At 34.4% G+C, this 23,532-nt stretch overlaps 1 protein-coding gene and 1 pseudogene across 1 annotated transcript; both read left to right on the forward strand.

Annotated features, from left to right (window-relative positions):
- The first annotated feature begins 4,621 nt into the window (after nt 1-4,621).
- Nucleotides 4,622-6,744, forward strand: LOC132727710 (uncharacterized; annotated as a pseudogene).
- An 11,803-nt stretch (nt 6,745-18,547) lies between these two features.
- On the forward strand, nt 18,548-20,254 carry LOC132727709 (uncharacterized). The gene has a single exon (XM_060713278.1). It carries the CDS (start codon nt 19,623-19,625, stop codon nt 20,112-20,114), a length of 492 nt encoding a protein of 163 aa, XP_060569261.1. The 5' UTR covers nt 18,548-19,622; the 3' UTR covers nt 20,115-20,254.
- Nucleotides 20,255-23,532: the final 3,278 nt, after the last annotated feature.

The raw sequence follows: 23,532 nt of genomic DNA on the forward strand, positions 1-23,532 counted from the left end.
TTTTAAATACCATTTAATTCTAGAACAATACAATCAATTTAAGTTTTATAAAATAATGAAAAGGACTTCGGGATCATTTGATCCTTGATCGTGATCTTATGTTAGTGAACACGGAGCCAGCCGGACAATCCATGCATTTTGACCATGGTTGAAACCCCTTGAACTTTGAAGGAATGGACTGCTCCAAATACAAAACAGTGCATGGTCAAGGATTGGTTATTAAATACATATATTATATACATGTATTAACATACCGTTTTACATATGAATAAATAATTCCGAAATGAAATGAGTTTTATTACTTTTAATAAATTATTTGAGAGCACATTGGTCCTGTATGTGAGTTTTTTTTTTTTTTTAAAAAGTAGCAAACTGTAAACAAGGTAGTATTTTAACAATCACTATGATAAAAGGCACCAGAAGCGAAGGAAGTCTCGGGTAATTGTGCCAATTAGTAACTTTCTTACCAAGTAAATAAATGCATTTTCGGGACATAATGGTCCTTTAATAAATGCACATACCAGGTTGCATGGCAATTGAGTTATGAAAGGTACTACTGCAAACTGTAGAATACATGTCAGTGTTTTTACCTTTTATTAGAGAACTTTCGAGTCAATTGTTATTCCAATAATATTGTCAGAGTAAGGAAAAGAAACAACATTTTAAAAAGCCAAAAAGATGAACATAACTTTGAGACGTTTAGTTTTCCAGTTTTAGCGTCTCTCTTAGTCGTTGACCACTTTTAGTAGGCACGGACTACATTTGTTTAAAGGCACATTATGCCTCAGAAATTGTATAATTATTTTTATTCTTAAAATATTTTAATTTTTGGTATATTATTATAGTTTCACAAAATTACTCATTTGCCATATAGATGAACTATATTTTGTTTCTTTAGCTCTGTTGGAAATTGGTATAATTATAGTGGATTCGTATTTTGTGTGGAAGTCAAAATACTAATTTGTTTACATTTTGCTACCTTTTTGACACAATATTGCATCTTTTACGCTACTTTCTTCAGTTGATTTACATAATATATACATGCTATAAATCTATTTCTAACAAATTAAAAAATATGAATTTCTAAAGCATACTGTGCCTTTAAATGAAGGGACTCTACTCGTTTTTTTACATGACGAGACATTTTTTGTGAAATATTTCAATTTTATGTAGGTATAGGCATTCGCTCACTACGTGTTTTTCCAGATTACTGTGAAAAATGACTGAAATCGGACCAAGAGTACCATAAAATGTTGTGTTAAATTCATTTTGGAGTATTTTTCTTAATTATATTTTGCATATGTCTGTTTTAGTGTCAAAAGTATATTATATGATTTAATTTAAGAAATTCAAATTTTATGTACAGTACTTAAGCTTTTAGATCACAGAGGAGTCCCTTTAAAGCACGTATGTATGAATGAATGCATTAATTACGGAGGGTTCATCCGCCCTAACAGATTTCGGACATGTCATCATTCATGTCCTTAAAGGGTTATATAAGTCAAAAGGCGATCTATAATAATTCACCAAATGCTTCTAATCATCTACGTCTGCAAATGAGGTTGCTGCTACAATTAATGATCACATCTTTCGGACGGGCTTGTTTGACTGATCTCGGACTGGTACTGGCACGTGTTTTCGCAAGGATAGTCGACATGCATAAGTCGAGTTTCTCACAGAAGAATTTCGAATGATATTTTAGCCAAATAATGGTGGTTCCCTTTTTTCCTTTTTTTTTAAATTCTTATTTCACAAATCGGTGAAATACAGATTTAAATATTACATATATATCAGTCAAATATATTTCATATTTTTTAAAAATAAATATGAAATATAAATATGAAAGTGGGCGGAGTCAAAACTCATGTTTATTTTAAGCCAATTAAGGGACTTCTTTCGCCGTTTTGTTTGAAAAATCTGATAAATACAAAGCAACTTATTCTTGAATATTGTTTTGAAAACTATCTAGCATGATACAAAATGGTCTAACTAAGAAAATTAGTCCAAACACCAATATCTTTAATTAATTCAGTATTTAACGCTGTACAGACGTTTAAAGAGTTGTTTACATGACGTCACAATGTAGCGCCAAACAGCGCGTGCTTACGCATAAATTCAATTGCAGTTGGTAGCAAGCAAGGGGATTCGTTACCATTTTCTTTGATAATGAAATTAAATAAAAAGGTTATTTTTTCGTTTTTTGTGAAATATGGTATATATTTTCACAAAAAAAACCGAAAAAATATCCTCTTAATAATACATAGATTCAGCAAAAATTACAGAACAGATCGTTTTATTCTGTTATGTCTTTACACCGATGGCAGTTTTAGTTAAGGGGGTAAGGCTTGACTCCTCCATAGCACATATGACTGTATTCAAGTATCGTCCATATTCTAGAGAATATATCTCATATGGGATTGTAAAGATAAAATACTGTATTTGTTTTAAAGGTCCTGGCTTGTCCAACTTTTTGCGAAGTTGGAACTTTTTGCGAAGTTGGAACTTTTTGCGAGGTTGGAACTTTTTGCGAAGTTGGCTCATATGGGACAGCATTTTTATTAAATTGGTCTATAGTCATACTGAAAGGCCATAAAGCGTCCAACCTCAAATATATTCCGCCCGCTTTTTACAAAATAAAGAGTTAACTTTATACTAAAAAAAACAACAAACATACAAATAAAAACGTTATTTTGGGTTGAAGATCAGTCATATAGAAATGTTAGCATAGCCTGCACAACAATGACATAATAATTTCTTGTAGGGTTTTTAATCTTGCAAAAATGGAACACTTTAGAAGATGTATGTTTTTCTAAACTCGTTTAAACATATTCATTTAAGCTCGATTGCAAAACAAGTTATTGCAACTTATATTAATCGAGTCACCTTCCTAGAATCAACCAGTACTGGTGTCATATGAAGAAACATGGTCGTGACCCGATTAGGGCACGAACCCATGATCCAAGGGTTGGGAGGCAGACACCTTAATCACCAGGCCATCGCTTCTCTATACCTGGTATAGTGTCAGTGTCAAAAAGTAAATATCCGTTCTATTTGTCTGATGCTGCAGGTGTGCGCATTGTGCATTAAGTGTGCACCCTGTCATATCATAAGTAAAATGGCTTCGCATGTTTAAAACGCATCTAACTTTAGAAAAGTCACTACAAATCATTTTATATTATATGTGTGTAGATAATCCCTTTTTCTGTGAATACCTGATAGTTGGTTGTGTTACATTACTTTATTTCGCCATCATCTTGTTAATAAACAACAAAATCGATATTGCAAATAAAACATAAGAAATCAGCATAATATTATTGACTTGTGCGCCATCATTATTCAGAGAATTATTATTTCAAATATTTGGCAATAGCTTGTGAAAATGTAATGAATGAGTAGGCATATAATCCATTAAAATATTTTGCACAAATAATTGATTGAATGTTAGGCCTTTATTTTTTACAAATATGATTAATTTTCATGGTATTTCGTAAGGAATTACAGATGAATCACTCTAGTTAGCTGGTTTATTTTTCAAAAACATTTTACGTGTGTTATTAACATGCATTTTATAAGTGTAATGATGAATAATTAGCTAATCACATAACCGGGGAAGAGGAAGTGATCATGTTTTGGTGCAAAAATATTTAATGAAATACATTTGCAAAAATCTCGGATCTAAAATGAGATTATATAAAAAGAAAAAAACCAATGTATATTGAAAACGTTTCTCTTTAACAGTTAACTAGCGGTCAATGTCAGGAATGTCTAGCCATAATCTTTGTGACTTAGATTTCTGGTATTTTTGTCTCTTTCTCTCAGGCTCCAACTCTACAATAACCTACAAAAAATAAAAACACAGTGACATATTCAACATGAATTCATGAGCCGTGTCATGACAAAACCAACATAATGGGTTTTCGACCAGCATGGATCCAGACCAGCCTGCGCATCCGCGCAGTCTGATCAGGATCCATGCTGTTCGCTTACAAACCCTATAACAAGTAGAGAAACTGATAGCGAACTGCATGGATCCTGATCAGACTGCACGTATTCGCAGCTGGTCTGGATCCATGCTGGTCGCAAACCCATAAAGTTGGTTTTGTCGTGACGCGGCTCATTTTATAACAATTTACATAATTAGGGAGATCCTCGACTTAATAAACTGAATTTCTGATATATATCCTGAAAAAATTAACGTCAACACGTTCTTCCATAACTCTCCGTTTTTTTTGGTTATATTATTATACTATACGGAATTCCATAAATGACAGCCTACTTTAGGATAGTCAAGTTTTTCCTCTTAATAAGGGATCTAATATCATAGAGTGGTATGAAAATAAACATTGCATGAGTGGTGGTACACGGGGGTGGAACCCCATTGAGCGCATTCGGTATACTTACCCGTGTAATCCATGGTTGTTTACCCAGTGTAACTCGAGGTACTCGAGTAATAAATTTTGTCCGAACAGTTATTGGGTAAGTCAAGATGGCTGACAAACATCGGAAAAAGAAAATGATAATAGCATTAGCTATTAAATAACTTCTTGATGCTTACAACACCAAAGCATTGTTCTTCCTCATGACACACAATGACCCAGTGATAAGTACATGTACAAGAATGATGCGACGCAAAAGCGTACCGCGCATAAGACGGTATGTAGAATCGGTAGTACCAAGATACAGTTTAAGCGACTTCAAAAGTCATTTTCGCCTAGAAAGAAGCTCATTTGAACTAATATGTGTAGCCATTGGTAGACATTTTAAAAGACAAAAGGGGAGCACACCATTGCCGGTGGAGAAACAACTTTTAATTTTTCTGTGGTTCAGGGGTATAATTTTCATGTTCTGCTTGATTTGAAAAAAAAAACAGTACTAAAACAAAAACATTTATTACACTTACTTAAATGTCTGTATTGCATTTTATTGAATTATGAAAATATATTACATTCAAAAAACAAATTAATGTTGGCCCGGGATATTTAAATACATGCATGCTCTCGTTATAGGTTATTGATACTCTTCAACAGTTCTATGAGTATATATATGTATAAAGGATAAAACACTACTTTTAACGGCACAATATTTTCATTTTATTTTACTTTATCAATTTTATACCACCAGATGAAACATCGTAAATGCTTTTTTTATATTTTAATTAGAAGTAAAGGAAAAGTAAGGTTTTACCGAGGTGTGATTTACGAACGAGCACTTAAACTTTAATATTTGCCTCATTTAAATGTGATCGATTATTAACGGTGTTTGCAATCGTCATCCAATAACAGTGCAATTTAAAATTTGCTATTTAACTTCATAAGTTTAGTCCTCCTAAAATATTTTGAAAATTACAAATTTTCTGAATTACAGAATTGACAGGCAACATACGGAGGCTAAATTACACCATTTTTCATGACGAGAGATTTCAAAATGGTTATCTTCCGTTGAAAGTACAACACAGCCCCCCATTTACTGCCCATTCCTTTATAGTGATATAAACTGTTTCTGCTAAAAGGACAGATGCTACAGGCATTCTGTAACACTAATCAATTTTACATATTGAAAAATGCAAGAAAAAAAGTGTGCCTCACTTGAAAATTATTTGTGGAATCCACCAGTTTCAAGCGTTATCTGGCATTCAAAATCGCGACTTAGGACCAGCCGTCCTGCATATACAGCCCCTATAAATCAGTCAACAATTGTCGATTGGTTATAAAACTATGTGTCCATTTATATATATATTTATATACCTTCTATCGCAGAATGATTTGTTTTGTGCAAATTAATTACTGTACAATGAACTGTTCACTTACTCATATGCAATACAGTGTTCAATTATTTCTAATGTACCGCTTATGGGCAACCAAAGAACAATGTCTTATGGGCATCTCCACAATACTTAAATACTGCTGTGGCATGTTGAAGAACAAACATTAATCACATCATAATTATTTATTTTCAGGAACACATGATAGTTTTCGGTCACTAGCAGACAGGTTTGGGGTATCAACATCTACCGCACACACATGCTGTGGGAATATCGCACGGAAAATAAGTTTGCATTTAGTGAAGCGATTTATAAAGTGGCCACGGAATGAAGCCCTGGACTCGGTAACTAAGGGATTTTTGGAAAAATGCAAGCTTCCGGGTGTAGTTGGTGCAATAGATGCATTACTGTCATGTTCGAATTACAGCTCCTCAAATTAATCCAGAATCCTATTACAACCGAAAGAAATTTCATTCAGTTAATCTTCAAGCAGTAAGCGATAATCGTCTCTTGTTTCTCGATATATTTGTTGGCTGGCCTGGCAGCAGTCACGATGCACGAGTTTTCAAAAACTCGCCACTCTTTTTAGAAATGCTATACCCTGCAACAAGTATATACTTGGAGACGCAGCATACCCACTACTACCTTGGCTGATGACACCATTTAAAAATTACGGAACTCTATCAAGAGAAAAGCAAAACTACAACAAGCAGCACAGCAGGGGCAGACAGGTTGTAGAACGTGCATTTGGCCAACTGAAAGGAAGATTTAGACGTTTGACACTGTTTTATGTACACAAAATAGAGCTGATAGTTTACTGTATAGTAGCTGTATGCGTTCTCCATAATGTCTGCATCCTTAACGACGATGAAATAAATGATTTCTGTGAAGAACCCGATATAAATGTGTATGATGAACTAAATGAAGACAGAGAAAGTGGAGTCCTATTTAGAGATGACCTTGTCCGATATCTTTCGCAGTGACCATTTACCATTTTACTAGAACTATAGAGTAAATTCTTATTAATATACTTTGAACGAATGTGTGAAATAATTAAATCAATTGGTTTATAGCAATACGCTTAATGTATATCCACCTGTCGTATTCTGATATGTATTATCTGATATTCAATATTAAAGTTCTCGTAACTAAATTTTAATGGTTTAATAAAATTTATCTTTTGCTCAAATAAAGAATCATCATTGTTACGAAAGCATTTTAGTAACACAAACACGCACGCAAGCGCGCACACACAGAAACCCCCCTCTCTCTTAAGTGTATTTATATTCCTTAATTTTCTCAACGAAAAAAACATTAGGAGAGAGATGACCTTGTAGTAAAGATGTCTGCTTCTCAATTAGTTGATCGAGGGTTAAAGCCCTACCGAGGTCACAACCATGTTTCTTTTGACACGGTCACACCAGTACCGGATAGTTCCAGGAAGTGGATTCAATATGTTCAGATAAACTCCGAGCTTCCTTTACAAGCAAACTGGATATGTGGATTAATAAAAAACATACTAACACGTTTTATTACGCCTTTTTAAACTATTTCAATTATATAGGTGGGAGGTTTCCTAACCATCATTCCTGGAGAGTAACACAAGTACTACAATCATATCTTGTACATCAAGGCATCTCTCAGGAATCGAAACCATGCCAGAGAAGACGTCAGCGACTCTAATAACTAGACCCCTGAGTCAGTATAGATCATACATGATCAGTATCTCAACAACTTTACCAGAAATACTTCAGCAGGACTTTCACAAATCCCGCATAAAGTGTGGAGCGACAGACAGGGATGTGTTAGATTATAGATGTATTCCATGCCAGAACCTGCAATTTCGGGAGCAAGATCCTTTAGTCTTTTATACAAAGAATATTGCAAGGGTTGAAACAGAATTTATTAAGAAGTTATAGAACATTACAATAAAACATGATTGTAAAAATGAAATAATTCAGGAAGGCATTGTTATGCAATGAACAAAGCTGAAAACAATGGGACCATTGGCCCCAGGTCACTCAACTGAGTACAGAATTATAATGGTGTAAACAAAACCAGGCCAAAACGTAGATCTAAGCTCTAGACCAAATACTTTCCAACAATAAGATTTTTGAAGTTTTTCCTATATTAGTCTATGTAAAATCAATTGACTTCCCAGGCGAGGCCAATATAGACCCTTGGGCCATAATTTGTATAATGTTGGTAGAGGTCCACTAGAGAATGCTACACACCAAATATCTAAGCTCTAGGTGAAATAGTTCAGACAAGATTTTTCCTATTGGTTGCCATAACGACCAGAATTTTCAATGGAATTTATTTTTTTTTAGGATCATTTCTGTAAAGTTTGTTTACAATTGGCCACGTGGTTCAGGAGGAGATGTTGTTTTAACAAATTGTTGATGACGGACGACGAACACTGAGCCATCACAATACATCACCATGAGCACGTTGTGCTCAGGTGAGCTAAAAATATAGCAATTAAAGCAGCACGCCTTAAGATTTATTTCAATGTTCATATAAATATAGTGTTAGTGTTCAGTAAAAATGTTTATCAAAAGTACAAATGACAAAGGCCAACTTACACAGAAATTACCTTAAATGTATCAAAAATACTTATTTAGGCCTTATTTTTGCAAATAAAGCTGAAAATTAGGGTGATATAGAAAAATTTACTTTTTACTTACTACAAGTAAAGTATTAGAGGCCTTGCAACAAATTCAAGACAATTTAAAGAAAAATGTCACTTGTCCCGATTACTTTTCAGCAAATGAAACCTTCCTTGAACAAAAATAAGTAAAAATAACGCATTCTAACAAGGGATACTCAAAATGTATTTACATAGAACCTTTCCAATATCCACACAGATTTTCTAAATTACGACTCTGCATTACATTTCACCTCATCTTCAAACTGTGATAATTTACAATTATCAATACATTTCTTCAGAGGCTTGATTGTTCATATTTTGATATTTAATGAAAAACAGAAGCCTTCCTGGCAAAACAATTATTTACACAAAAACTCTTGTAATATGTGTTATACATATATTAAAAAAGCAAATAAACAAAATTCAAACATTTACTTTTTAACCTTTCCAATAGTTACCGTGATTTTCTATATGGGACACTAAACCTTCATTACAAACTGTAGTAGATTTACAACTTATCAATAAGTTTCTTCAATAAATTGTTTTGTTCACTGTTCATTTTTTCGATTACAGACAGCATTCTCTGGTCTCTTTCCTCCATCAATTCCTTCAACACATTTACCATGCTTTTTCTGCGTAGACGCTTGGATTCAAAGGCTGGTGAAGAAACATCTGAACTCTCACCAGTTTCGTTGGCATCAAGATCAGTGCCTTCTACTTTATCCCCTAATCCAAATGTGCAAAGTTTTTACTTTCTATTTTTACTTTTTATTACCGGTTTTACTGCCGGGTCGTCCCCAATAAGAGCATGCATCTCTTTTTCATATTTTAAATGAGCACTTTCCACTTCCCGATTTCTTATTTTTATCTACATATGCTTTGTTTGACCGTTTCATATATTTGTAACTGTCTATGCATTGTGTAACAGTAACATTGAAACCATGTGTTATGAGAACTTCCGCAATACCTGTCCATACTTTTGTTTTGTTTTTAGCCCCTTTCAGTTTTTCCATATTCGCAGCAGTAGTATCAAGTAGTAATTTAGTCTCAGAATCATTCCATTCATGACGTTCTACATTGCTGGTGACTAAAACAGTAAATAAACTTCATTTGTGGGGTGTAATAAAACATAGGACAGCTGAAGAAAATACAGAAGGAATTATGTATAACTAGGAAAGCATTAAAGTTTAAGTAAACGTATACAGTTTTAAGTGAATTAATGTTTCCAGAGGTATAGGAAGCAAACGAAAACAAAACAAGAGAGATCAGTGATCCAAAGTGTCACCTGATGATAGCTTGAGGGGTGATTGGACAGTTTGTTGGATAGGTATCTTGGCTGTATGACACAACAATCATTAACGGGCAAAAACGCCTTTTCATCCATAGGCCATAATTCAGCTAAAGATAATTTCAACCAAAAAAAAACAGTTAAATAAGTGCAGTACCTGAGGTACCAATCAATCCAGTAACATTTCATTCACATTGTGTAAGAAATATTAGTAAGTAGTCCAGAAAAAATGAAAAAATCATTAAAGGGCCATAACTCTGTCAAAAATCATTAAACTTAAAAATGCAGATACTATGCACAACCTATTTCCATTCTCGTCAACAAACGCGGCTTAGGTTTCCGTCGATTCCGCCATATTGAATCTGCAAGTGGCAATATATTCGGATAGAATTACCCACTTTCCCGGCTTCTTGAGGTGGGTAGAATTTTGGTCACACGAGTAACATTACCCGGGTAACACGAGTTGTACTAGAGCATTACCCGTGTTAACCCGTGTTAACTCGAGTAGGTATGCCGAATAGTATCTCAAAAATGAGCATCGGTAAAAAATATATGTGAATTTCCGCTGCACCAGATGTGAAGCATAACACCAGACGTGATAGTAAAAATAGGTCAATTGCAGGGTATGTGCTCATCTTTTTAAACATTTATATAAAATTGTTTGTCGTGTTGGACTTTCTTTAGGAATTCTGTTTTTCTCTATTTTATGTACTACTAGTATTATCTGGAACATCTCTGATAAGCTTTACACTTTCTCAGTGATTGGGTAGAGTAGACCCTGGTGAACACCACGCCGCCCCGCTTATCACTAAAACTTTTACGCCTGAAATCACTGACTTTATCTCCATTTTTAAAAAAAAAATCTGAAATTATTCTTATTTCAATTCAGGGCACATTATGCTTCAGAAACTGTGATGGCTGATTTGTAGCACTTTTGTGCGTCGTGTTGGCGCAAGCAACAACAGGACAAAGCGCCAAAACGGCGCGAAGTCGGACTTTTGACTTGTCGACATGACGCCAAACGGCGCGTTGTCGTGCGATGAGTTGTCGCGATGTCACCTTGTCCCTCGCTTCAAATCGATGGATTGGCTCAGAAGCCAAGCGACAGGGCTACAGCGTGCCGTTTGCATGGTTTGGCGTGCTTCGCTAGCGACAGGACGATAAGACGACAGCGAGATAACGCGCCGTTTGGTGCTTTTTCGTGCAAGACGGAAATGCGATAACGATATAGGTTGCGTTGTCGCTATCGACAACGCAACGCGCAATGTACCAAATCAGCCACCATAAGAAACAAATGAATTTCTACTTCTTTAGAAAAGGCAAACATGAATTTTATAATATTTAAAAAAATGATTTTATAGAATGTTGATGCTTGTAACGTGCAAAAAGTAGCGATGAATATGAAATACTTTGTCATAAATGTAGCTATATATAGATGTTAACAAAGTTATAGTTTTCTTCTTCTTATTTTTGTTAATACAAAATATTAACTGTTTTAACTGTTAAAAGCAACAAATGGAAAAAAAGGTTCTGAAACTTTTTGGATACAATTATTTAAGTACATGTACACCAAAAGCATTTTTGATGCATAATGGACCTTTAAGCAATATGTTTTGTATACCAGTATTACAAAAAGTTAAAACAAAAACAGGGTCATAGCTGTATCTAAGTATAATGAAATTCAAAATGTCTGATACTTATGATTTAATTAATAATGTATTCCAATAAAAATTTGGCTTACCCATTCGTCAAGTTTAACTTTCGAAGCTTGGTATCTTTTTTCAATTGCCGATATGAATCTGTCTGAAAAGTAAAAAGGTTTCTTGATAATAAAGAAGAATAAGGCAATAAGAGATATTATAATTAGATCTAGGCTGTAGCCTAACGTCAAAAGTGTCGAGACTCAGTTTAAGTCGCCCTGGGGTCATATAACAATAACATATAACTCTAGATATTGCATTATTTTGCTAAATATTGTTAAGTATACTGAAGTGTATCTCAAAATACCGGATTTTGGAGGCCATCTTGGCGGCCATTTTGAATTTTCGCCGCCTTTTTGATTTTTGGGCCGGGGTCTTACTCCAAAACAGCTAGACAGACTTCAAACTAAGGTTATCCCTAGTGGTTTGCTTTTAGAATCAATAGGACGATATATGAGCCGTGCCACGACAAAACCAACATAATGGGTTTGCGACCAGCATGCATCCGCGCAGTCTGATCAGGATCCATGGTGTTCGCTAACAAACACTATAACAAGTAGAGAAACTGATAGCGAACAGCATGGATCCTGATCAAACTGCGTGGATGCGCAGGCTGGTCTGGATCCATGTGGGTCGCAAACCCATTATGTTGGTTTTGTCATGGCGCGGCTCATATGTACTTTGACTCAACTAGTTAGAGTGCATCAGAGGGTTAAATAAAAGAATCGTTCAGATAATTCGACAAGCAAACCACTTTGTATGTTAAAAGTCAGATATCTTACCCATCATATTTCATCGAGACCCGAAGCTCAAAATAAATTTTGTTCCCAAAGTTCAAAATGGCCACCGAGATGGCGGCTGAATTTTATTAAAATTCACATACTTGTATATCTATGTTAAAACTACCAAAAAAAGGATATTCTTTTTTTTTTTAAATATAAATATTGTTTATGGACCGTTTTTCTTTAAACAAGAAATGTTTTTTTTCTAAGTCGGTAAATAACGCTGATTATTGAAATGTTATTCAAATTAGTTCTTATGCATTAAGGTGACAACAGACACTTTCCGTGGTACTCACATAAATATCATTTAAACCAAGTTATTTTAGTAATAATTGTTATTTATTTAATCTTTTTGCATTAAATGCCGTTGATCATCATAAAAAATAACATATTTGAAAAAAATGCCTTTGTAAATGATTGATTTTGAATAAAAATCCTAAAATTTTAAATCGTCATATCAAAGTCATTATTTATTCTTTTTTTCATTAAACTTTTGGAAAATAACCATACTTATATTATCTGGGGAAATGTGTCTCAAATTTTTTTATCTTTTCTCAAAAAAATATTACGTAACGTCAAACATTTTATGCGACTTTTTTCACCATACATATTACGTAATTAAAGATAATTAAGTCGCTGATTGAGCAAACAAAAATCCTTGACATAGTTCCCTCCGTAAATGAATTTCCTTTCATGTGCTTTAAACCGCATGTTAATTGCTTGATTATTAAAAAAGTTATGCCGATTCAAAGTTAGTCCGACCCGCATCAAACGAAGTGTCATAAATCGGCTGTTCTCTCTTGGACCCCTACGTTTCACGCTAAATAATTGCATAATACACAAATATCGCACCAGAGAGGGTCACAAGTTGCGGTAACATACTCTAACAACATTTTATGACCCAGTGACATCTGACCAGTTAAAAAGCTTCTGATTAATATCAGTTTATAGCCGAAATTTCTTCAATTCTTAACGTGATCTACTGTCCGTCTGGTATCTGTCGCACATGTCACGTGACTATCGGTAAAATTTGAGGCACTCGGTGGGGGGAAATGGAACGTATTTGCGCGCCGCTAGCGGGGTATTTAATTGTTTCACTTTTATAGTTTATTGTTATTATCATCAGCATTATTATTATATAATACCAGTGTCACTCTGTCTGTTTATTCGTGTATGAATTTCCGTTAAAATATAAATTAAAATAACAAAAAGACTGGGCTTCTGACAGTCTTTTAAAGTCCATGGTAGATGTACAAATAAGAACGGGATATTATATATTTTTCCTCCAAATTGATATAAATGCTTCACATATTTTAAAAGAAATAAAAGGTATCACTCGATCATTATGATCTGACCTTCTTGACTTCTATTAACATGAATATCATCTATGCACGACATAGAGATCCAGTTTCTACTGGGATATATACAATAAATTCCATACATTAGTACTGTGTTCGATTTACTGGCGAACAATTTATTAAAAGCATTCACTGATAATATATTTTATTATCATTTTTTATTGATTCATAGAGAAATAATCATACTTTGACAACCTAAAATGGTTTAGAAATTTGTCAGAGACACCTAACCATAAGTCATATAGGCGTTCACATAAAAAAATTTTTGTCTGTTTTTGTTGTTGTTTTATTTGACATTGTTAGAAAACGAGGTTGAATGTAAAGCAAGCCCTTGAATCCGTACAAAAGTCCATAAACACAATATTATATCTATCAGATTAACGGGACAGACAAATTATTTTCACACATTATGGATATTTTAGCAACTATATTTTTAATCAACCCCGTGGTCGTGCGATTTGCCGCTATGCTTAATTATTTAAGTTTCATATATTATGTTACGTTTATTGGCCGACAATTTCTTATTTTATAAAAAAGGCTAAATAAAAGGTAGTCGATATTCATAAAATATGTACGGTATAAAATTTGCACGATACATGAATTTCGAGTATGGACCGGTAATTCACGCATATATGGAACTACCGATTTCCCTCATTGATGCCTCAACAGGGGGCGGAGCGTTATCGGTAATTGACAGGTTACGCGAATAACAGATAAAAATGGTACAGGTACCGTTTTAATACGTTTAAAAACACATTTTTGGACTAACTGCTTCCAAAATTAAATCACGAATGTGTTCAGAAAAGGTTGATAAATCTACTAAGCAAAAAATCTCATTTTAGGTATTTTCAGTGATAATTGACTCCGTTGTCACCTTAACCTTGTTTAGTAATCATCATTTGTTATTTGCCCATCGTTCATTTGTAAACCTTGTGGCCGAGGGGAGCCTTTAATGGCTGAGGCTCATAACTTATCCCTGCATGACCGTATAGAGGCAATTAAATGGGGTCTATATGCAGTTTTAAGCTCTGACGGGTGAGATGGTTTTGGACCCTTGATGTTGCTATCCGAGGAATACCAAAATTATCATTCCTGGCCATATAACCCACACAAAAAAACAAAACAATGTAAACCTACCCATCCAACCCTTTCCGGAGAAGAGAGCAAGAGAAATGCGTCGTGTTTTAATGATTCAGAAGTCCCTTACATTGTAGAAAATTGTTAAACCGGGGGATTGGCAAAGAATTTACCATTTGATTGTCATTTGTCGAGCAAACATTTTATCAGGGCTTTTCTAGTCCACAATGTCAATGGTAGGATACTACGTCATCGCGCACCTGCTAAATGCTCCAACTTGGACCATTTTTTCGTCGACTCGAAGGTAAAATACAATTTTATTATAAGAAAACGTAAGAGTATTAAAAATCATGTAGCGCACCAAAGAATGGCTATAGTACTTGAGATAATTGTAAAAAACATTTATAGATTTATTGTCTGGTTTATTGCTGAAAACGGGATAAGTGTTTTTCTCTGAATGCTCCCACTCGGATTTCTCCCGAAACATATATGAAATAAGGTTGAAAACCTTCTTTAAAATTATTTTTAACGTACCGGAACATAAACAGAGTCATGTATACCCATTATTCTATATTAGTTTCAAATGTTTCTATTCAAAAGTCAGTTTTTCTTAATTCTTTTAATAAAAATGGAAAATGCTCCCACTCGGACTCAACTTCAGAGATGCTCCCACTCGGACCTAAATAGATACAAATTTTGAAAGCACATTGTTGTCTTAAGATATTTTTTTCAAAATATCTTTATATTCACGTTCATATATTCATATAAGTAGTATAGGCGCCTCTTTACCCCCACGACTGCGCATGCGCGGCGCCATATTGGATTCTATTTTTAGAATGACATTATCGTTCTATTTTTAGAATGACATTATCTGTCTATTTTTAGAATGACATCATCGTTTTATTTTTAATCTCCCGGAAGTATACGGAGCTGACTTGTATACCCGATTTAGGGCGTGAATCGCGGACATTGAGGGTCAGGTCCTCGGCCCAAGACAGGGAGATAAAATTAGTATCCAAGCATTTTAAAATTGAATGGCAAAAATAATGATTCACTTTGTTTTTATATTTCCCACACTGCGTACAGTGTACTTGACAACTGATTTAATTATTACTTTTAATCAATGTTCTCTATAATACACGTTTAATTTAACTCAAAAAACTAACATTTTAAATGTATTTTTTCATATTTTAAATATCACCCTTAATACATAATTTATTTTATACATTTTCAAATAAGGTTATTAACATATTTATTTTAAGTATTTCTTTATAAACATTTAATAAAAATATTACCTCTTTACTCCTTAAGCTCCAGCAACGAAATGACTCCAATAATAAAAATACTATCCTTTAATGCGCATGTTTGGATCTGATGACGTCACCAATGCAATGAAACAAGCTCAAACATGTCGCGCGTCTATTTATTTAAGGCCGACTGGGCGGACAATTCAAAGTAAACATGTCAAATTTGATTCTTTTAAAGTCGCCGCACTGTCTGGCGTGTGTTTATTTAGGGACGGATACATTAACAATGGTCTATTCAAGTGCCAAGGCTAGCTTGTTTACATTATTTGGCGTGTGTTGATTTAAGAGCAGATGTGCGGACAAAGGCCCATTCAACTGTCAAAATTAATCCCATTGAAGTTACCACGAGGTTTGGCGTCCTGTTTATTTTAGAGCAGATGTGCGGACAATGGTCCATTCAACTGTCAAAATTAATCCCTTAAAAGTAGCCGCGATGTTTGCGTCTTGTTTATTTAGGGAAGAATACTTTAATAATGGTCTATTCATGTGCCAAGGCTAGCTTGTTTACATTATTTGGCATGTGTTGATTTAAGTTCGAAAGAGTTAACAAAGGTCCATTTAACTGTTAAAATGAATCTCTTTAAAGCAGCCGTTCAGTTTGGCGGGTGTTGATTTAAGTTCGGAAGAGTTAACAATATCCTATTCAACTGTAAAGTTATTCCTGTTCGTGTAACCACAGTATTTCATGAACCGTTGAAATTATGCACAATGATTTCTTTAAATGACAAAGATCGTGTTTAATCAAGACAAACAATGGTACATGTGATGTATGTAAATTTAATGAATAAAAATACTAAACTATTGCCAATGAAAAAAAGGTTAAAACAAACATCAGTATAAATAAAATTCTAATGAGTTCTAATGAATGCTGTTTAATATCTACAATTTATTTTTTGATTGATTCAAGCTTACATTTTTTTATCCCCAACATATATTGAGATCATGGATACATGGATAACTTTTCAATAGTAAACGAAGTAAGGAGAAATATAACCAAAACAGTTTAAATTTGTTTCTTTCAAAAACTATGTAATTCTTTTACTTCTTGCTTTTCCCCTACATCTTTTATATTACTTCCAGATTTTGACGCACAAAACTGCATGTTTCTCATTACTTGGTTTTCTACAAGGGTCATTATCATACTGCATGTAGTTAAAAACTTATATCCATGATCTTTATATATGTGGGAGTAAGAAAACGAGCCAATTCGTGTAAAAACGTTCCAATAACATCACTTTCAGATGCGTGCTCATTCTCATAAATTACAATGTCTGTCCCCTGTTGGTAACCTTTCACTTGTATCCCATCTACTAAACCGTTGCCTCTTTTCAAATCAATGTTGATGCATTTGTACTCCACACGTTATGTTCCAACAGGGTCATTAGAATAGCCATAATCTGTTACAGAAATAGAAAACAGAAACCTCTTTTTTTTAAATTGTTCAGTTTAGAAAATGCAAAATATTCATAAATTTAATACCACAACACATTCAAACATAAACTTACGTATTAAACATACATTACTTACTTTTTTATTGAAATTGCCATTCTACCCCTTACGAAACGGTGCATGTGTTCGGTTTCAAAGCATTTGCCAAATCGAACTCTCATTGTCACTTGATCTGCCGGATTATAGGACATTATCTCTAATGGCTTAACTACGCGTGTTTTACTGCCATTTCGTATTGTCACACGACATTCTCCTGTAAGAAAAAAAATGTTAAAGACATGTCATTTATTTATTAAGTTTTATTCACATTTGGTAAAGGGTTATGGAGATATGATATAAATAAATTATGTTACAGACAAGACGGACATACTCAAATCGGTGCAATAATGACAACAACTGCTACAGGTGTAAAAAAATGAATTTATATTTACAACTTGAAAAAAAAAAACAGCGAAATTTTGTATATTTCAAAAAGAATGAACTAATTCAAAGAATACATACATAAATATATCTATATACAACTCACCAAAGTGATATGATCCCGTACCATCCATTACCAATAAATTTAAAACATCACCGAACTTCATCGTAAAACAAATTATATTTGTCATACAGCTTAACATGAATGCTGCAACTTGACCACATATATAATCCAAACTCATTGTTAAAATGAAAAAAAAATGTAAATAATATGAATTAAACGTACTGTTAACTAAGGGTCTCAAACAAGACTGGACAAGTTCTTACAAGTTTATACATGAAATTAACATTTTAGGGTTTACTTATTTTTGTCATTGTTCATCAGCAAACAACCTTAGCCGGCCGAGGTGTTATTATTTACTTTCTGGCCAGAAAAGGTGTTAGTATTTACTTTTCGAGGGTCCCGGTCAGCGAAATGTTTACTTAATGCAAACAGACTACTGAAATAAGGATTAAAATTTGTAGAAAATGTTGCAACTTATAGAATTATGACTTATACCTAATACTCTTTTATTTTTTAGTCTACAAAATGCTGTTATTTACACTTTGAATGAAATTGTATTCCCTTGCTTATATTTTTGAGCAATTTCATTCAATGAAATTAAGCTACAAACCGGTTTTTTCCTCTTTAGGGCAACCGTTTACGATATGATTTTTTAATTTTTTACTACCAATTGAAAGAACATTTCAGTACCATTCATTTACACCCCCATTTGTTGATTTGATTTTTATCTGTTTTCCACTTATGACGTAATTGCGATTTTTTAAATCAATTTTCTAAAATCATTCTAGAGTCTTGGGACTGATAACATTCGAAAGATTTTGTAACCGCAATTTTGCAAATATATACTTTTATGGGTGCATCTTTTACCATTTCTTAGATACTGGGGTTTAGAATTTAGTACTTTACCGAAAGAGTTTTGTCCGTTTTATTGAAAGTTATTTCCCTTGTTTGTAGTGATTAAAACTTTGAACCGCCAAAACTTAGTCATTTCTTTACTGATTTTCATCATCTTTGTGTCTAATCATATTAATTTTTCCTCAGCAATCCATTAAAGGGTATATTGAACGCATTTATTTATCATGGTGATTGGAAATGACGTATTTTGCAGTTTTAGCTACGTTTAAGCCTGTTCGTAACACGTATTAAGCTTAATTTGTGATTGGTTAACTTGAAATCCGCTCTGATTGGCTAACCAAACATGACGTTACTGATTGGTTTATATTTATAAAAGACCTTCTAGGGACGAACACTTATTCATTTTATGAACAACTTCATCATGAAACCTACGTTTACACTTTCGGCACATACCGTCGAAAAACACTTGGATGTATATAACTGGAGTGCCTCTGTGTTTTTTAATGAATATGTCATGTACAGTGCTATTCAAACGTGTTTACATAATCCTGACACAGAGAAAAAGCATGGCAAACGTTTTGAACTGACTAAAACTTTCAGTTACGATATTTGGGGCATACCAATAAACCAAGCAATAAGATCAAAGTGATATTTACGAAGACAAAAAAGGTAATTTTTGTAATAACTGCTTATCCAGTTGTCTAATGATTTGATTGATAAGACATGTTTGGACATGATTTTCTATAATAAGATCATGACGAAAGTGATCAACCAATCATGTAAAAGATTGCATCATACAACAGCCAATCAGATGCAAGAGAAAGTGGACCAATCAGAAGAGACTTTGATCTATAAAAAGACGGTGTAACGATTACCAAGGTCATTAGAGTTCTGACACTCGAACAAGAAACATGGCAAGCTACAGATGCAAGTACAGTCTCGGTAATGAACGTTACGTGCAAGTGAATGAATGGAAAGGTGAGCTGAGAGTAGACTTAAGGGAATGGCAAGGAGATAAACCGACGAAGAAGGGCATCAGCTTAACGTTGATGAGATGGAAAAATGTTGTGGACGCAGTGGAATTTGTGGATCAATCTCTAGGAAATAAACAAGTGTACAATGCTCATCTTGGAGGAAACGTGTACATGTCGATTAAAGCTGGGTGTGTTTGCGTTGATATTCGACAATACTGGAAGCCCAAGGACGATGTTGTGCCAACTAAGAAAGGATTGTGCCTTAGACCAGCAGAGTACGTGAAATTGAAAGAAGTAATACCTGACATCGGTAAAAATCTACCAGAATTGGACTCTGTGGTGCCCTGTTACCTACAAAGCGATCATATGAATCAGATGGGAGCGTTACAGTGTTCAGAATGCAACCCAAACGATTTCATGAATTGGTAAAGGCACGTGATCGTGTTCTAAAAACATTAACCAATGACAAACCGTTTCTAAAAATAACCACCAATCACTAACATTGAATACGTTTATTAGGAAAATTTACACACACACTTCATCAGAAGACACCAAACGAATAGCATGGACCAGAGCGATTCTATCATGACTAACCGATTTAACAAGCCAGACATGATGTTTTATGAAGATCGACTACACACGTTTGAACATTGGTCCAAACAAATTAGACCCAGTAAAGAAGCATTGACTAAAGCCGGGTTTTACTATACTGGCACTGCGGACAAAGTGATTTGTTTTGCTTGTGGTGTGAATCTGGCGTCATGGGAACCCACGGACGAACCTTGGAGGGAACACGAAAAATGGTCACCAGCTTGCATCTACTTGAAAATGACTGGTTACGATAAACTACCAACGGATGTCCAAGATAAACCCTGGTTTAATTCCAACAGCGTTACTGGAGCCAATTTGTTTCTTGGACGTCGCTGATGATAATGTGTGCATTCATATGTGTGATGCTATCAATGATTAAGGATTTAGAATGGTGGCTGAGATGTAGACAGTTACGTGTTGAAGCTAGAGAAGGTGCAGATAGACTAGTAGATATTTTAGATACGTATATAGAACAAAATAGATCTTCATTATATGCTACCATGTTGTAATATTTTTGTAAGAATATATATATATTTATATATGTGTATATGAAAATAAAAATGTCAAACTGGAAACAGTATTTGTCTTCTTTGTATTTTAATTCCAAAAACCCTGCTAGTTTCTCCGGTCCAGAAAAACTCTATCAGTATGTAAAAGCCGATGGCCAATACAGCATCGGTAGACACAGAATACGAAAATGGCTACAAGATCAAGAATCGTATTCCCTTACTAGGGGCGCTAAACGCCATTTTAAGCGTTTTAGGATCATTGTTGAAGACATTGACTGTTATGGGACATGGACTTGATGGACATGACTAATATTGCCAAACAAAATGACAACTATAAATACGTGTTAGTAGCCGTAGACATTTTCTCCCGATACGGTCATGTCCAGCCACTAAAAAGCAAACGGGGAACAGATGTTATAGATGCCCTAAATAAAATGATGTTGGGTGCTAGACAGCCAAGTACAGTACGCACGGATATGGGTATGGAGTTTAGAAGTAAAATAGTTCAGAAATACTTCCAGACACAAAATATCCATCATTACTATGCGTAAAACACAGAAACTAAAGCGAACTACGGGGAACGCCTAATAAAAACGATAAAGCACCGGCTCTATCGATACATGATGAAACAGCGATACAAAGACATTATATTCTTACATAATTATATTCAATAATATACATTTATCACACCACACGTGTCAAATAACAGAAAAAGTAATGACACAAATTGAAAAAACAAAAACATAAATAGAAACGCTAGTGACAAAAACTGAAACGCTAGTGTCAAAAACTAAAACGCTACTGACAAAAAACTGAATCGCTAGTGACAAAAACTGAAACGCTAGTGACCGTGGATTCCCATGACACCAGATTCACACCACAAGCAAAACAAGTCACTTTGTCCGCAGTGCCAGTAAAGTAAAACCCGGCTTTAGTCAATACTTCTTTACTGGGTCTAATTTGTTTGGACCAATGTTCAAACGTGTGTAGTCGATCTTCATAAAACATCATGTCTGGCTTGTTAAATCGGTTGGTCATGATAGAATCGCTCTGATTCATGCTATTCGTTTGATGTCTTCTGATGAAGTGAGAACATCGTGTGTAAATTATCATAATAAACGTATTCAATGTTAGTGATTGGTGGTTATTTTTAGAAACGGTTTGTCATTGTTTTTAGAACACGATCACGTGCCTTTACCAATTCATTAAATCGTTTGGGTTGCATTCTGAACACTGTAACACTCCCATCTGATTCATATGATCGCTTTGTAGGTAACAGGGCACCACAGAGTCCAATTCTGGTAGATTTTTACCGATGTCAGGTATTACTTCTTTCAATTTCACGTACTCTGCTGGACTAAGGCACAATCCTTTCTTAGTTGGCAAAACATCGTCCTTGGGCTTCCAGTATTTTCGAATATCAAAGCAAACACACCCAGCTTTAATCGACATGTACACGTTTCCTCCAAGATGAGCATTGTACACTTGTTTATTTCCTAGAGATTGATCCACAAATTCCACTGCGTCCACAACATTTTTCCATCTCATCAACGTTAAGCTGATGCCTTTCTTCGTCGGTTTATCTCCTTGCCATTCCCTTAAGTCTACTCTCAGCTCACCTTTCCATTCATTCACTTGCACGTAACGTTCATTACCGAGACTGTACTTGCATCTGTAGCTTGCCATGTTTCTTGTTCGAGTGTCAGAACTCTAATGACCTTGGTAATCGTTACACCGTCTTTTTATAGATCAAAGTCTCTTCTGATTGGTCCACTTTCTCGTGCATCTGATTGGCTGTTGTATGATGCAATCTTTTACATGATTGTTTGATCACTTTCGTCATGATCTTATTATAGAAAATCATGTCCAAACATGTCTTATCAATCAAATCATTAGACAACTGGATAAGCAGTTATTACAAAAATTACCTTTTTTGTCTTGGTAAATATCACTTTGATCTTATTGCTTGGTTTATTGGTATGCCCCAAAAGTCCAATATCGTAACTGAAAGTTTTAGTCAGTTCAAAACGTTTGCCATGCTTTTTTCTGTGTCAGGATTATGTAAACACGTTTGGATAGCAATGTACATGACAATATTCATTAACAAAACAAGAGCACTCCAGTTTTAATTTATCAACATCCGGTATGTGCCGAAAGTATAAAGTAAGTTTCATGATGAAGTTGATTCATTAAATAATGAATAAGTGTTTCGTCCCCTAGAATGTCTTTTATAAATATAACCAATCAGTATACGTCATGTCTTGGTTAGCCAATCAGAGCGGATTTCAAGTTAACCAATCACATAAATTATGCTTAATACGGGTTACGAACGCCTTAAACGTAGCTAAAACTGCAAAATACAAACATCAATCACAATCACCATGATAAATTAAATGCTTTCAATTATACCCTTCAATGGATTGCTGAGGAAAATTAATAGATTTAGACACAAATATGGTTTATGCTACAAATCGGTGATAGAAATAATCCAAAGTTAGGTGAGTTTTCCACTCTATATATTATCGATCTACAATTACAAGGGAAATATACCTTTCAATAAACGCACAAACTCTTTCGGTAAAGTCGTAAATTCTAAACCCCAGGTAGCTAAGAAATGCCGCGTAAAACGATTGCACCCATAAAAGAGATATTTGCAAAATGCCTCTCTCAGGTTTACCAAAATCTTTTCGAAGTTTATATCAGATCCCCAAGACTCTTAGATAATAATAGAAACTTTGACATTTAAA

This window comes from Ruditapes philippinarum, unplaced genomic scaffold, assembly GCF_026571515.1.
Source record: "Ruditapes philippinarum isolate M1 unplaced genomic scaffold, ASM2657151v2 ctg11192_1_1_1_1, whole genome shotgun sequence".
Taxonomy (NCBI): Eukaryota; Metazoa; Mollusca; class Bivalvia; order Venerida; family Veneridae; genus Ruditapes; species Ruditapes philippinarum.